This window comes from Idiotropiscis lumnitzeri, chromosome 14, assembly GCF_059441095.1.
Source record: "Idiotropiscis lumnitzeri isolate Australia: NSW breed Sydney's pygmy pipehorse chromosome 14, RoL_Ilum_1.0, whole genome shotgun sequence".
Taxonomy (NCBI): Eukaryota; Metazoa; Chordata; class Actinopteri; order Syngnathiformes; family Syngnathidae; genus Idiotropiscis; species Idiotropiscis lumnitzeri.
In genome coordinates, this window is record NC_142404.1 from 15,140,264 (window position 1) to 15,154,720 (window position 14,457).

At 43.2% G+C, this 14,457-nt stretch overlaps 3 protein-coding genes across 9 annotated transcripts in view; all 3 read right to left on the bottom strand.

Moving 5' to 3' along the window:
* Window positions 1–353: 353 nt before the first annotated feature.
* Window positions 354–6,798, bottom strand: LOC148323648 (interleukin-1 receptor-like 1). Its single transcript, XM_088315984.1, has 13 exons — window positions 6,784–6,798; window positions 6,593–6,709; window positions 4,914–4,988; window positions 4,242–4,494; window positions 3,755–3,950; window positions 3,232–3,403; window positions 2,928–2,990; window positions 2,713–2,857; window positions 2,294–2,448; window positions 2,086–2,229; window positions 1,604–1,777; window positions 930–1,162; window positions 354–855 (listed from the first exon to the last, which is right to left on the bottom strand). The coding sequence occupies exons 3-13, from the start codon at window positions 4,984–4,986 to the stop codon at window positions 547–549; spliced, it is 1,917 nt and encodes a 638-aa protein (XP_088172110.1). The 5' UTR covers window positions 4,987–4,988; window positions 6,593–6,709; window positions 6,784–6,798; the 3' UTR covers window positions 354–546.
* A 465-nt stretch (window positions 6,799–7,263) lies between these two features.
* On the bottom strand, window positions 7,264–11,352 carry LOC148323649 (interleukin-1 receptor type 2). 2 transcript variants are annotated; one of them, XM_088315986.1, is made up of 9 exons: window positions 11,216–11,352; window positions 10,266–10,460; window positions 9,839–10,088; window positions 9,101–9,269; window positions 8,836–9,016; window positions 8,588–8,665; window positions 8,315–8,450; window positions 8,086–8,231; window positions 7,264–7,594 (listed from the first exon to the last, which is right to left on the bottom strand). In XM_088315986.1, exons 2-9 carry the CDS (start codon window positions 10,348–10,350, stop codon window positions 7,428–7,430), a joined length of 1,212 nt encoding a protein of 403 aa, XP_088172112.1. In that variant the 5' UTR covers window positions 10,351–10,460; window positions 11,216–11,352; the 3' UTR covers window positions 7,264–7,427. The 2 variants fall into 2 exon arrangements, with proteins under 2 accessions (XP_088172112.1, XP_088172113.1); XM_088315987.1 differs by lacking the exon at window positions 11,216–11,352 and adding an exon at window positions 10,950–11,044.
* A 1,874-nt stretch (window positions 11,353–13,226) lies between these two features.
* The window catches only part of map4k4 (mitogen-activated protein kinase kinase kinase kinase 4), a 32,247-nt gene continuing 31,016 nt past the window's right edge, over window positions 13,227–14,457 (bottom strand). For 5 of the 6 annotated variants that reach the window (XM_088315981.1, XM_088315980.1, XM_088315979.1 and 2 more), the window contains 2 exons: window positions 14,079–14,218; window positions 13,833–13,980 (listed from right to left, as the gene is read on the bottom strand). In XM_088315981.1, coding sequence (XP_088172107.1) covers window positions 13,897–13,980; window positions 14,079–14,218 — 224 coding nt within the window. In that variant the 3' untranslated portion in view covers window positions 13,833–13,896. Of the gene's footprint in view, window positions 13,981–14,078; window positions 14,219–14,457 lie in introns of all 6 variants that reach the window. The other variant, XM_088315978.1, reaches the window with a different exon arrangement.

The following is a 14,457-nucleotide window of genomic DNA, read 5'->3' on the forward strand; positions in this document are numbered from 1 at the left end:
TCTACAAACATTAACAAAAAAATACATGAAGAATTAAGTTAATTCTGTCTTTTATTTGTTCTACAACGAAGGCTTGGCTCACCTGTCAACTTTGAACGACAGCTGATAAGGGCGAGTCAAAAGTCACCATCGAGTGACAGGCTGAACAAGACCAAAGACTGCCGCCGAAACAGATCAGATAACCTAAAACTCCTTACCTGACATAAAAGAACTTTACATTCAAATTCATTTAAAGTACGCAAGTATGAAATGCTGTAAAAATGTTAAATTATGTTCAAAATTATGTCATATAAAAATTCTATCTATGAAAAAAAAAAAAAATGACATCTTTAAGGCAAAAAAAAAAAAAAATCTGTGTTTTGAATTTAGTTTTATTAGTTACACTTGACAACACTGAATTAATCCCCCACTAGGGTTCACTGTGGTTCAGCAAACACTTTCCAGTTCTGCTCCAGTCAGTCAGTTCATTATTCACAGCCAACGTGCCCCGCCATCATTCCGGTGGTCTTTCCAAAGAAAAAAAGCATCCATTTTTGTTGCGAGTTGCTACACCTTCACCAGAGCGGTCCTTTGGAGGGGCGCTGCCCTTTTGCCCCTCACTGGCATCTGATAGCGAATCTCCTTCCAGAACCTGGATGTCGGAGACAGACAGGATGGCGAATTAACTTCCTCTTGATCTCGCGTGCCAGTCCTGGACGGCGAGGACTTCCTGGTGTAGGTAGTCCAGCTCCTCTGGTTCAGCCGCTGGTTCTTCCACCAGCACACGGCGCCCTGTTTCCTCCGCAGGTGACGCAGCGATTCCGGGAAGAGCGCCAGCTGTGCCGCGCTCACCTCCTCCAGCTCCACCAGCACCACCTGCAAAACAAACACAGTCTAACTAATTGACTCACACGGGAACTAAGTCAATACCAAAAAAATAAAGAGCTGACCCTGAGGGTTCCCGCCATTAGCGCTTGATGCATGGCCACCGCGCACTCGTGTTGACGTAGCGGGTCCAAACAGACCTCCTCGCCCAGGTTGTTGTTAGTGTTGTTGTAATTGTTGGTAGTGTGTTGCTTGCTGAGGTGGTGGCGGCAATGCGTGCGGGGGAAGGACGAGGCGCCGTAGAGCAGGAGGAGTCTGCGGCTGGCCAGCATGTTGTCGTGCACAGAGTCCACCATGGCTGCAGGGGGCAGCGTTGCAGCAAACGCACAACAGAGCAAGATCAGGAAAGCACCCACGTTCTAACTCATTGATTCACCCAATTGATCAATGACAAACTAATAAAATGCACCTCCTAAAAATGCTGATTTGATAACCAACTCACGAATTAAACCTCACTAACCAATCCACATACCCATGATAAAAAATAAAAAAGATACTATTACGACTTAATTATAACAATCATTAACAATAAAATGTTAATTACTGCTCGCTTGCTCACCTGCCAACTGTCATGCAAAAACTCACTCAACAACAGATTAACTAACACAACTGGACAAACTCACTCATTCACAACAAAGTCAGTCAGTCACTCACTAAGAAACCTAAAAATGATTTTATGAACGAACAAACATATGACCAAACTAACCCACTTACAAACTAACTAATTAAATCCATTTACCTTGTCCTGGCAGGCAGTCTCGTCCGGCTATGAACAGTTTGTAGCCACACGCTTTTTCCAACACTTGTGGCAGAACGTCAAGCGTAAACGTTAGCACTTGGTGACTAACATCCATCTGGCAGCTGAGCGGGTAGTAGGACGTCACGTATGCGTCAAACTGCTTGCCGTCATTTTCTGACAATAACAAAGGGAACAAATGTTGACGCTTAGCGTAATCCTCAGCTGGATCACTTGGCGTGTTAAGTGCGAGTCACATTTGTCAGCTTTTAGCCACATCAATTAGCATACTCGTTTTAGCCACAATTGGGAGTCTGATTGCGTTAGCCGCATTATTGTAACTATATCACTGAAGATGCTTAGCGTGTCACAGAACACACTTGTGTTCGCCGCATCATTTGGCGTCACACCCGAGTATCAATTAGCATGCTAGCGTTAACATCACTTAGGGTGTTTGTGTTAGCATTGCGGGTACATGTTATTACCTTCATTTGCATAGAAGACTGGAAAGGAGCTGCGGAAGAACAGCACTATGTCAATCTTGAAACGGAAGTACACAACCACGGCGATCACCGCGAGTGCCACCACGCCGCTGAGCGCACAGCCGACGGCAATCAGATCGCCCTGCTCTGCAACACAGGAAGTCAAGGCATCGGAACAAGATGGCGGCCGTCAGACGGTTACGAGAATTACCTTGAGGCAGCACGGAAAAGTGAGCTTGAGGAAATCCTCGCGCGCTGTACACGCGACACGTGTAGTTGACCAGGAAGTCGGCCTCCTCCAGGGAGGAAATGGTCAGCACGCTCTCCATCCAAATACCTTTCGGGGGGACGCTCGCACGCCACACGCTGGAAAGCGGGAAGTTGAAACAACAATGGCAGACAAGGCAGGGTACCCATCACTTTTGTGAAGCTTCCACAAATATTCAACTGTAAAGTTAGAAAATGACGAAGAATTTATACTGAGAAATATTGGGTTCATCAGCGAAGAGAATTTTAATTCTTATATTTTAGTCTCATTATTAGTAGTCTAACTGGGAAGGGTGGGAAGACAAGTGGTTGCCAAAATTTGGCACCCCACCCTTCCTAAAAAAAAAAAAAAAAAGTAGGCACCGTGGTTCTGAGGTAAATATCCTTTCAGAGTTGTTGTTGGGGATGATGCCGATGTCATCCAACCAAAAAAGGTCCACCATAGGATCGTCTGGAACGGTGCCGATGCACGGCACGAACACTCGACACGTTCGTGTCAAACGAGACCCTGAACACAAACGTTAGCCACGTTAGCAGCTAACATCTTTTGACATTTTTGAAAGACTTGACCGAGTTACCTGTGGCAACTTTCATGATATCATTGGCTGGCTGCATCACTTGCGGTAGGAAGCAGTAATCCTCTGCAACACAACAAACAAACATTAGCAACATTTTGGCGAACCTTTTGGTACCCTAAAAAAAAAAAATTGTAGGCCATAATGTTCTCTAATAAAACGTACCAAAAAGTGGTATGCGCTATTTTTGGTACTGCGGTTGTGCAAAAAAAATTGAGTCCGATATTTTGGACAACTTTTTCAGAACCCTATGAATGATCTCTGCTGCCCCCTGGTGACAGTGTGAAGGAGTGTCCATGTTGCCCACCTTGCACAGAAGCCTGGATGGTCTCGGACATGGACGCCGCGACGCCGCCCAGGTTGAAGTTGAGGGTGCACGTATACGGCTGGTTGTTGCGACTGTCCACGTCTTTAATTTTCAGCCGTGCTCGTTCGCGGTACACGTGTCCGTCCAAGCCGTCCTCAATCGCGTCACAGCCCTGACATCCATGACGACACGTGGACATGCATTAGGACACACACGTGAGTTAACAGTTTTAGATCTCGTTACTTTGCTCATTTTCTTTTTTTCTTCATTCATTGTTTTTTTTGGTTTCTTTGCTAATCAATCTGTCCACAGTTAGATTGTTGTATGCTTTTATTTTTTAATAATATGTACATTCATTTGTTACATGATTAATTGGTTTTCTAGTAATTAATTATTTGGTTTTTTTTTTGGGAGAGTTGGTTCAAGGTGCGGCTTCGGGAATTTATTTTACATTTTAATGTTAATTTCTGCCACCGAAAATATACTGTTGTTTCCATGGCAACAAGACAAACGCATGACTCACTCTGTACCATGTGACGGTGGCGGGGATGCCGTAGCTGCGAAGCGCGTTGAGGACGTCCCTGATTGGACAGGAAAGCGTGTCGGTCACGCCTACGGTGAGGACCTGAGAGGCTTTGCGCGGACGGCCGCACTCGCCTTGCAGCGGATGCTCCACCACCAACCTGGTGGACTGCTTAAAGCAACCCAACTCGCTGGTCCTGGAAGAGGAGTGAACCAATCAGCAAGCACAGGACAGCGAGGGGGCGGGGCTTACATGCACCAAAAAATGAATTAATGAATTAAAATGAATGTCAATGAATTCATCATAATAGAAAATGGAGTTATTCAATTTGAATGAATTCAACTGGATTCTAATGATTAGATAATATATTCAATCATCCGATTTAATTCTAGTTTAGTTCAAATTAATAAAAAAAAATGTAGAAATAGAAATTGCGCGAGTTTCACATTTACAACGGTATTTTCCTGCTTGGATGGCGAGGCGTTACCTGAGCACACACTGGTAATGTCCGTCATGCTGCATGGTGACGTTGAGCAACCACAGCGTCTCTCCTCGGATGAAGACGTGACGGCTGAGGGTACGGACGGCTCGTCCCGTCTCCACGCGATACCAGTCCACCTCGTAAGACGCAGCCGACAAGTTGAAGACGTCGGGAGACGCCAGCGTGCAATTGATCATGGCTACGTCGCCCGGCACTGAGAACACGCGCTCAAATTGAACGTCGTAGTCCTTGCACTCGTCTGACCAAAAACAAACACCTGCAGTTAGAATTGTCACTAAAGCGCGTCAGTCAGTTTTTTTATTTGGAACAAAGTTTGTTTTATATTTATTCGTTACAAGGTAGTTTATGCTAGCTCGTGCGATTTGTTGGCCATCCAACCTCATGAGAAATCTTTCGGGATTTTAGCCAAGTGTCTCCATTTCCCACAACGTTAATCTATTTTTCCCACCACTGCAAGTGACCACTTTCTCTCCTAACGCCACTACTTTGTACTGACACGCGTATGCTTCAAAATCGATAGTTTTCAAGGACATGACAACACCAACATGAAGGTTTAGTGAGTAAACATTTGGTTCACTTTGACCCATTCAGGACTTTCCCACCGCCCAGCCAGTGTGACCAACCCCCACTCGTCAGCGTCCCGGCACCGGTACTCACCCGGAGTTGCACGAGTCCAGCAAACACGTCGCACCACCAACAACAGCAGGAGGGTCCGCACATGGACACACATGGCTGAAACGCACATACAACGTACATGCGTTAAGGATTGACAGCGACGGTATGAATTGTAAAATGATGGCAAACGGTAGCGGACCAGAGGACAACGTGTGCCTTCCTGCTCTGGCGCCTCCCGAATGAGCAATCGCCCAGGGAAGCTTCAGACTCACTGATTTAATGCAACAACCCCCCCAAAAAAATATTACGCAAGTCGACTGTGTAATCACATGGAAGATGGCCAGATCCGCAGTCTTGTATGCTGGTTGAGAAAGTGCGGCTGTTATTTAAAAAAAAAAAAAAGTTACTAAAACTGTACTTCTTGAATTAGTAAATCTGGTAGTTTGTGCTTTTGTGAGTTTGTTTGTTCATTGGTTGGTTACTTCAGATGTTTATTATTTTTTTTATGCTTGTGAGTTAGTGAGTTAGCTTAGCTTGTTAGTTTACCTACGTACTCTGCTTAGTCAATTGGTATGTCTGGTAGTTAGTTGGTTAGTTAGTTAGCTCCATCACTTTGTGTAGGTTATGCATTAGTGACTTTGTTTGCTAGTTCAGTCTTTAATTGGGTTGTTCATTCGCTATTTAGTTAGCTAGATTTTCATTTGTTCATTTTTTGTGTGACTGACTGTATTGGATCTTAAGTTTTTTTTTTTTTTTTTTAACTACTTGAGAGTTTGCTAGTTCGGTTATCTACTTACTGTGCTTCGTCACTTGGTAAGGCTGAAAGTTAATTGGTAACTTAGTTGGTTAGTTTGTCACCAAGTCAGTCACGTTAAGAGGTTTGTGCAGGATGTGCATTAGTGAGTTAGTTAATGACCTTGTTAATTAGACAGTTAGTTAGCTGTTTTGTTTGTGAAAAGATATGAGTGAGCACTTTGTCCACAAAAGTCTAACATGACTCAGTTTCTTTAATCGGCAGCAATTATCGTCAACAATTTTAATTATTGCCATGATCAGGCCTCACCTGTTTTCCCTCTTTTCTTGCAAATCATAAAGCAATAAAAGAAGCAGCGTTAGCTGCATGAGCACACCCATTTTGAGCAAATCACAAGTAATGGATGTCGACAATTACAGTCTCGATGGCTTTATTTTGAGATCCAACGTCACACTACAACTTCCTGGTTGAATAGTCCTAAAAAATCACCTTTGTTCTGTCATTTTAAAATTTAAAACAACATTTGCCAACAATTAAAAAGCCGAGGCAACAAAAGGCATTATGTTTCAAGTAAAACTTACATTTGAATTATAATCTTGTCAACATTTTGATTTTACTAGACTTATTTTGAAAAGACACAAAACAATGGCATGACACTTCCGGGGTGACACCTAGGGGTGTGTGTACTATTTTTCAAACAAATTTGTATTTGACAATAAATGATGACAATAAAGGAATCCTCTGCAATAAATGTATTTTGTTTTAATTATTATAACTTTGAAATGCTACAACCGATTTCAGTGAGACTTCCTGTTTGATAGACGGTCAATGACAAGTGTAAGAACTTGCCTATGTTTAAAAAAAAAAAAATCAAATAAAAAACGTATGTGAAAGCCCTGGCAACATGCACTCGCCCTCCAACTTCCGAGATGACACCAAGACCACGTTCGGGTTGGATAAAACTCACCCGCGTGGTGGCGATGATGACAAGGTGGTGGTGGTCACATGACAGCCTCCTCGTGTACTTCATCTGGTAGCAGAGGAAACGAACGCGCGTCTTCTTCGTCGCCAGCCGCTTCGTCGTCTGAGCAAAGACACATGTTGCAACTTCTTGTGAGTTGAGCAATCGCTTTTGGGAGGCGCGCGAAAAAAACATACAGGCCCTGGCACGTGTTTGCATTCCACAGCGCTGCTTCAGTTTACGGGGGCGTCTTCCTGTGACGCCACCTTGTGGCCAATTTACTAAAGATTTGTTGCAGGTTGACAAAAGCAAAAGAAAATGCTAATGGGGAATTTTTTACATTTTGGGCGCTAATTGTAATTATTAAAATTTGTTAATTCAAGTATTTATTTATTGCTGACTTCATTATATTTTTATGTGTATATTTAGTGAACGTTTTTTGAGTTTTTGTGTTATTCTGGTAAAGTTTTTAAAACTCTGGTTTCTTCCAGCACATGATTTGTTTTTGTGCGTCTTCAGATTTATATTAATAATTTTTTTCCCCATTGCGCATATTCATCAAACTTGTTTTCATCCACATTTCCATGTCTTCAATATTATGTTGAATTGACAAATAAATCTGACTTTGAATCCGTTTGTGTACATGTTTTATTCAGCCCTTAAACATGAAAAATTATGAAATCCTTCTAAATATTGGCGAGTGAGTGAGGGGCGCTCGAGAGAGAGAGAGAGAGAGAGAGAAAGAGAGAGAGAGAGAATTGTTTTGTTCAAGTCATCACAATAGAGAGGAGTCACAGTTGCTGGTGCTATTTGTTGCGCAAGGCAGGTAGTGCAGCGTCCACTAGAAGGCGCTGTCCTGGCGCGTCAGGAAGTAGTTGGCATTCTTGTTCTTCTTCAAGTTCTTCTTGAGTCGGAGCTTGATGAGCAAAACGTAGAGGAAGACGGAGAGCACCACCAGGAAACAGGAAGTGGACACACAGGCCACCACAAGCCATGTCATGCTCGAGTCTGCTTCGGAGGGGACAAACCTTTCTTAGTTCACGCCTTATCCTTATTTGGAAAATGATTTGAAAGCCTGACAATGACTTCAAACCATCATTTGAAATGTCCTAACCTTGATTGAAACCATGAAACAGGCATGAACATAATTGAACTCCTCACTCGGACTTTTGACAATCTAACCTAGTCTTGAAACCTTACATTTGACACCTTACTTTAAACCTGACAACCTAACCCAAGCATAAAACCCTCAAACCCATGCTTGAAACACAAATCTTGACTACAAACCCTACTTTGAACACCCTAATTTGAAACTCTCACAATTGTTTGAAAACTTAACCCTGTCTTCAAACCCTAACCCGTAATTTGACTCTTGTTTGAAACCTTACCTAGACTTAAAACCCGCATTTAAACCCTTTGTTGAAACTCTAAACCAGGCTTGAAACTTTAATTTGAAGCCCTATTGGTTAGTGTACATGTTCCCGTGTCATGTGACTCACCCTCCACGTGGAGTGTGACCGTCACTTCCTGCCTCCCATCCTGGTTTTGAGCAACGCACGTTAACACCGCCGCTTCCTCTTCTTCTGTCATCGCCATGATGACCAGCGTAACCTCCACCTGGCAACTTGATGCCACCCAGATTTCCCTGCAGGGACGGCGGCGGCGGCCATTTTGTAACAAAAAGCCCATTTTCCAAGTCAAGGCTGAGGTGAGGAAACGAGCGCCTACCTTCTCCCGGCCTGCATTACTCGCCCATTCATGTGCGACGCGTCTACCCGGACGCCGTCTGCCGTCCACCACACGGCCGTCTGCCGACTGGACTGGCATGCTGTCAGCACTGTGCACTTGACCTCCAGTTCAGAACCTACAACAGGTTATATTGAGCTACATTCAACTTGCACATTTTATTTGTATCTTGCTTGTGAAAATTTGTGACTCATTGAAGATTTTTTTTTTCTGAATTCTGTGTCGATTATCCTCTGGACAAAGTTGATGGCTCACCGTGAGAGGCCTCGTGGACGCTACCGTTCAACGGCGTGATGATCAGAGGTGGTCTTAGCGTCGTAGGTAACTCCGTCTCTGAAAGATTGACAAAATCGACTTTTTACATCATTAAAAAAAATTTTTTTTTTTGAAGATGCTGTTCACTGGACAGCAATTTAAAAAAAATAAGGCTTTTAGTATCGATCAGATTTTGAGGGAAACTTTGTTGTTGTTGGGTTTGAATTGTTGTCCGAGCAACAAGGCACCTTTGACGAGGAGTCGGATGGTGCGAGTGAGTGGGAACTCGCTGCGCTCCACCAGGACACTCAGCCGGCAAGTGTACAAACCGCCGTCGGAATGCTGCACTGCCAGGATTTGCAGTTTTCCGGCATCGTGCTGGAAGGAGCGCCACCTGTGGCCCTGGAGGTCAACAGCACCCAAGTCCTCCTGTCAACAAAATCAACATTTAACACTTAGGAGGGTGTTCATTGGTTGTTTTGAACATTTGCCAGGCGCTACTTTTGCTCTCACCTTGAACCACTGGACATGCGTGTGGGAGAAGTGTTTCTTAACGGGACATTTGAGCGTGACGTTTTCTCCCGGCGTGGCGTCGTACTCGTAGGACAGCTTGTCCACGTCTGCCGCCGACACAGCGTACACCTGCAGCGTCACACTGCCTTGGATGCAGTACGTAGCGTTTCTGCATCGCCACGGCAACAGCAACAATGACAACACCAACAAAAACAAGTATGGCCAACACGTTAAAGGCTTTTATTTTATTTTTTACATCTAGAATTGCAACAATTTGGAGTGATTTTATTCTATTTTTATTTTTAACATTGAATATTTTTAACATTTAGTAGTATTCCTAACATTTTGGTGTGATTGTTCTTTTTTTTATATTTTAAATTTATATTTAAAACTGTATTTTTTTCAAAGGTGACTAAATGTCATTTTTATCATTTCAATTGTTTTCAATGTAGTATTTTTTTTAACATTTAATAAAAAAATTATTAGTATTAAGAATTGTTTAAATAAATATTCATTTATTTTGGTTAGTAATGGTTACTTTTTCACATTTAGTAATGTTTTCAGTTTTTTATTGAACATGTAATAGTGTTTTATGAACATTTAGTCTTTAGAAGTATTTTGAACATTTACTTTTTTCTGATGTTCAACATTTCTTCCTAGTAATTAGTTTTAACATTGGCATTTTTTCAGCAATTTTAAAACAATATGTCGGCAATATTTTGAAAAGCTTTTTGTTACCTGAAAGTACAAGTGTACTCGCCCGAGTCGGAGGGCCGAGCCGGAAGGAGCCACAAGTCCGGGCCTAGGCGGCGGACTCGGCCCTCTCCGCCGTCGTGGGTGTGGTTGTCCTTGGCAATGCGGAAGGCGGCGTCGGGCGGGGCGATGTGGCGTACTTTGAGGGCCTTCCGGAAGGCGGGAAAAGACACAGTGACTGCTTCGCGCTCCAGACTGAAGAGCTCCAACTCGGGCGACACCGTGAAGCAGCCGTCTGGCGGAAAGAAGCAGCGCCACAAACACATTCAGGAAAACAATATTGAGTCATGATGCTGTAATTCCTACACGCTATGTTTGTGAACACAAAAGATGTATTTAATAATTTTTATTTAAAAAAAAAAATCAGTTGAATGCAAACAAAACAGGCATTTTCATTTGGGACGTAGCTCACCCTTCACAGGCATCGGTGGAAGCGCGAATCTCCGTCCGTGAGCTAACTCTACAGCTAGCATCATCAACACCAAGATGGTTGACATGGCCCTGGGTTGCAGAAGCGTCCAACACGGTGGAACAGCCAACGTCTTTCAAGCCACCGTGCCGACCCCGCCGCACCTGCCAGTGTGGGGGTCCGAGGCGCAGTCGGACTCTTAAGTAGAGGGAGATGACCTCATCAGTCGTCATGAAACCACTGCAACCGCACGATGGACCAATTCTGGTCTGACCCACACATACGTTAGAAAAAAAATAAATAGTTTAAATTGATTTTTAAAAAAAGCACATTTATATCAATATACAATTATAATAAATATGCATCTAATTATGATTTGACATGGTGACAACTTTAAATACTAATTTTCCTTTATAGCAAGACAAAGTTCACTTCTGCTTCCAGTTCCTCAGGAGATTACACAAACACACAAGTGCATGCATTTGTTTTTAACACTGCTTAACCCTCCCAGTTAAAATGGATCTTTGATTTTTCTAGCCGTCAATGGCAGTGAATGAATTAATATTTAGTCGAAAAGTTAACATTCAGGAGTAGTTTAACATTGAATAGCATTCAAAGTAGAAAATAACACACACACGCGCACACACACCCGCACACACACATACACACACACATACACGGACTCACTGGACGGGTGTGGCTGTGCAATCCAATCAATGAGTGTTTGTGTCATTGAGGAAGACCCCAGCCATGAAATGATTTCAGCCCAAATGAGTATTAAAAAAAAAAAAAAAACAATACAAGAACAAGAAAAACACTGTTACCCACGCGATTAAAAAATATATATACATACAATTATAGCAAGGAACAATCCTGTTATTAATAAGATTAGTGAATGAAACTAATAACCTACAGAACAAGTACTATTATTTCCATAGACAATTTGTACTCACATTCCGCAGGTGTGTGTTCAGTTTCCTGTCAGAGTTTTTGCTTTAGGCCCCATAAGATAAACTCCAAGGTTTCCCAACCAAACACTTTGTACTCCACAACACACACAGCACAAGTGAGGCGGGGTGGCGGGGCATTTCTAGAAGGACACATTTGTCACGTTACAAGAAAATACAGTAAGTCAGGATGTTTCAAAAAAATAATTAAAATATTAATATTAGCACCGTTAGCGCGGGAGCTAACAGGAAGTGAGCGCATATTCAAATAAACGCACGATTGAACAAAATGTCGACGATGACATTTACGAAAAATCACAGTAACAAAAAACAACGGAAAAACTAGTGTCAGGTTAGCGATGTCTTTGTCAACAACTCTTCAAGTGACTCCCAACATGGATAGTACACACGCTTTTACATGGACGATGCTACCAACATTGATGACCAGGGCACAGCCCACTGGATGAAAAAAAAAACGGTCATTCCTGAACGTTTGAAACGTCGTGGTGGAATGACGAGTGGCTGAGGCGGGCCCAAGTACCTGCTCCGGAACAGATTCAGTATTTCACAACCAGATAAATTAACCGTCATCCAAACTAAAACCATTTGTGCTTGGATCTGTGAAATTAATGATTCATGAAAAAGGTTTAAGAGTAGTATTTTTTTTTCACTAAATAGTAACTGACACGTGGCAAGAACCTTGAACTGGGCTGGAAATTTGTTCAGTACCTGTTACAGTTTGTCCCGGAATATTTATGTGAATATTTGGCTGACCAACGCAGTCCTAGCAATCGGAATATTTAGCCAGCAAGTGCCTCGACTGTTGGCGGGCTAATGCCTTGCTAGCAAGAAATGAAAGGAGATTTCGAACTTGAACGCGGTACCTGAGAGACAAACTAGATTAGCACTAGCTAGGATGAGGCTAGTAGCAACGAAGAGGGATTCAAAATGTGACCAAAGAGTTAAAATATCCTTACTTTTGCAGATGACCAGATCCCAACTGGGGTCCAGGAGGTTGAAGTAAGTCATTTTCAACCGGGATCGACAGTGTTCGAACGTGAAGAATTATTTCAAGAACCTGAACTAATCCTCAATTGGATCTTGAGAATCATTTGGGGAAAAAAAGTCGAAAAATGGTCTTCCGTGGTTTCCATGGAGACAGCAAAAAGAGTTACTTTTTCTCAACTTCTTGTTTTCATTTGTGATCCACTTCAGGGTTCTCCAGAAAATCCGCCATCCCTGCTTGCTGACTCCTGTACCAAACACACAACGGCCAACAAAATGTAAGGTGGTTGAGCCACCATTTTGTCTCTTCCAAGGTTGTCATGGTAAGAGAAGTCTCAGGAGGACTTCCTGCCGTTGTGACCTGGCGACAGCTTCTTAAGCATCTGGAACATTGCCATGACAGCCACATCATTGTTGCCAAGGTAACTGTTGTCCCAAACAAAAAATTGTGTTCAGGTGTGTAAGGGGTTGTCACCATTTTTGTCAGTCTTCCACAGTTGCCATGGTAACATGAATGCAGGGAGGACTTCCCGCTTCGCAAACATCGGGAAATTCGTTGTGACATCGTTTGGCTGTTCCAAGTTGACCCAAGCACAAAATGGTGCCCCTGTGTCCAAATGTTTTTTTTTGTCTTCCATGGATGCTATAGTAACAGGATTCCAGGAGGACTCCCCATCTTCTGAAACATCCTCATCATTGCTGCTATGGTAAACAACACGGCGTCCATGTGTTGGTTGAGACACCGTTTTGTCTTCTAAGGTCTTTCACGTTGCCATGGTAACAGGAGTCAATTTGAGTTTTCACCCCCAAATTTCCTGTCATTCTGATCCAGCTTGGGCTGCTTGCCGCAACATTGTGACGAGCCTGTGGATTTTTTTTCCCCTTCTCAATTTCTGGCTCCAACTGCAAAAATCCAGAACACTATCATCATCATCTCATGCTTCACAAACACACCCACGTTTTCACCAACAAATGATTTCTTTCTATTCACAGATATTAGTATTATATATATTTTTTTGTACATACACAACTTTATTGACTTCTTTTTTTTGGTACGCACACATTCTATGCAGACAGCATGTCGCCCTCTGTGGGTGGAAGCAAGCAAGACAGTGGGGTAAGAGGATGTGCATTGGAAAATAATCATATTAATATTATTATTAATAATAAAAACAAATAAAATAAGGTAGAACACAAATATGCACGGTCATGTGGGAGGAATAAGAAAAAAAAAATACACTTTGTCCTTTTTTTTTGCCCTCACTTCCTGCCCAAAATGAGTCCGAGCCTACTTAGCGTATGACCGTGACAACATACTTCATCATCATCATCATCTTCTTCATCATCCATCATCCCTGTCACACGAGAACACTGACACACATTTACGGACTGGTTAAAACTTTTCCGCGGTTAGAAGACGCTCAAAGTCCGGGCGGGAGAAACCACGAGGACGACGATGACGAGCACCAGGAAATTTCTCAGGGATTTCCTTCTCCGGGAATTCACATTTGATCCCTTCCTCCTGTCACGGAAGGGTACGTGGAGTCCTCGTCCGCGGGTCCGCTCGGGGCCCGTTAGGGTTGCGGTTGTAGAGGTGGTTGGCTTCTGAGATCCAGTGTTAGCGAAGGCCAGGCGGAGGAGCAGGAGGAAGAGGAAGTGGAGGAGGACGTAGAGGAAGACGTCTACCAGCTGAGCAGGTTGCTTCGACCCAGCGTCATGAAGTAGACCTGACTGGACCCTCCTGACCGCACTGAAGCAAAGAACACCTGAGGGCAAACGCACACATACTTACACATACGTAGTGGTCCCAGGTGCACGGGGGGATGTGGCTGTGGGGTGATTGAAAGATTTAAGCCAGGCTCACCTTGTCGTTCCTCTCGCACAGGAACTTGAGTCTCTGGGCCCTCTTGTGCATGAAGACGCCGTCCAGGTGGCCCGTCTCCACCGAGCGGATCTCGATGGCCTTCTCGCCCCAGCCCATTATCTGGTTGGAGCGGATGTATGCTGGGAAGAAAATGATTGATTTTTTTTAATCAAACAACACGTTCAGGCACAAAAATTAAAGTATGTGTCGAAATGTCAAGGCTGGTGACCTATTGGAAGAATTTTATCAAAACAAAGTAACAATGATCGGTTATGACATCTTTTTCAAAGGTGACAACTCAAAAGTTAAGAAACCAATGTATGTTTTCAGTTTGAAGACTACCGAAATTCATATTCCACCATGATTAGAAAACTTGCCA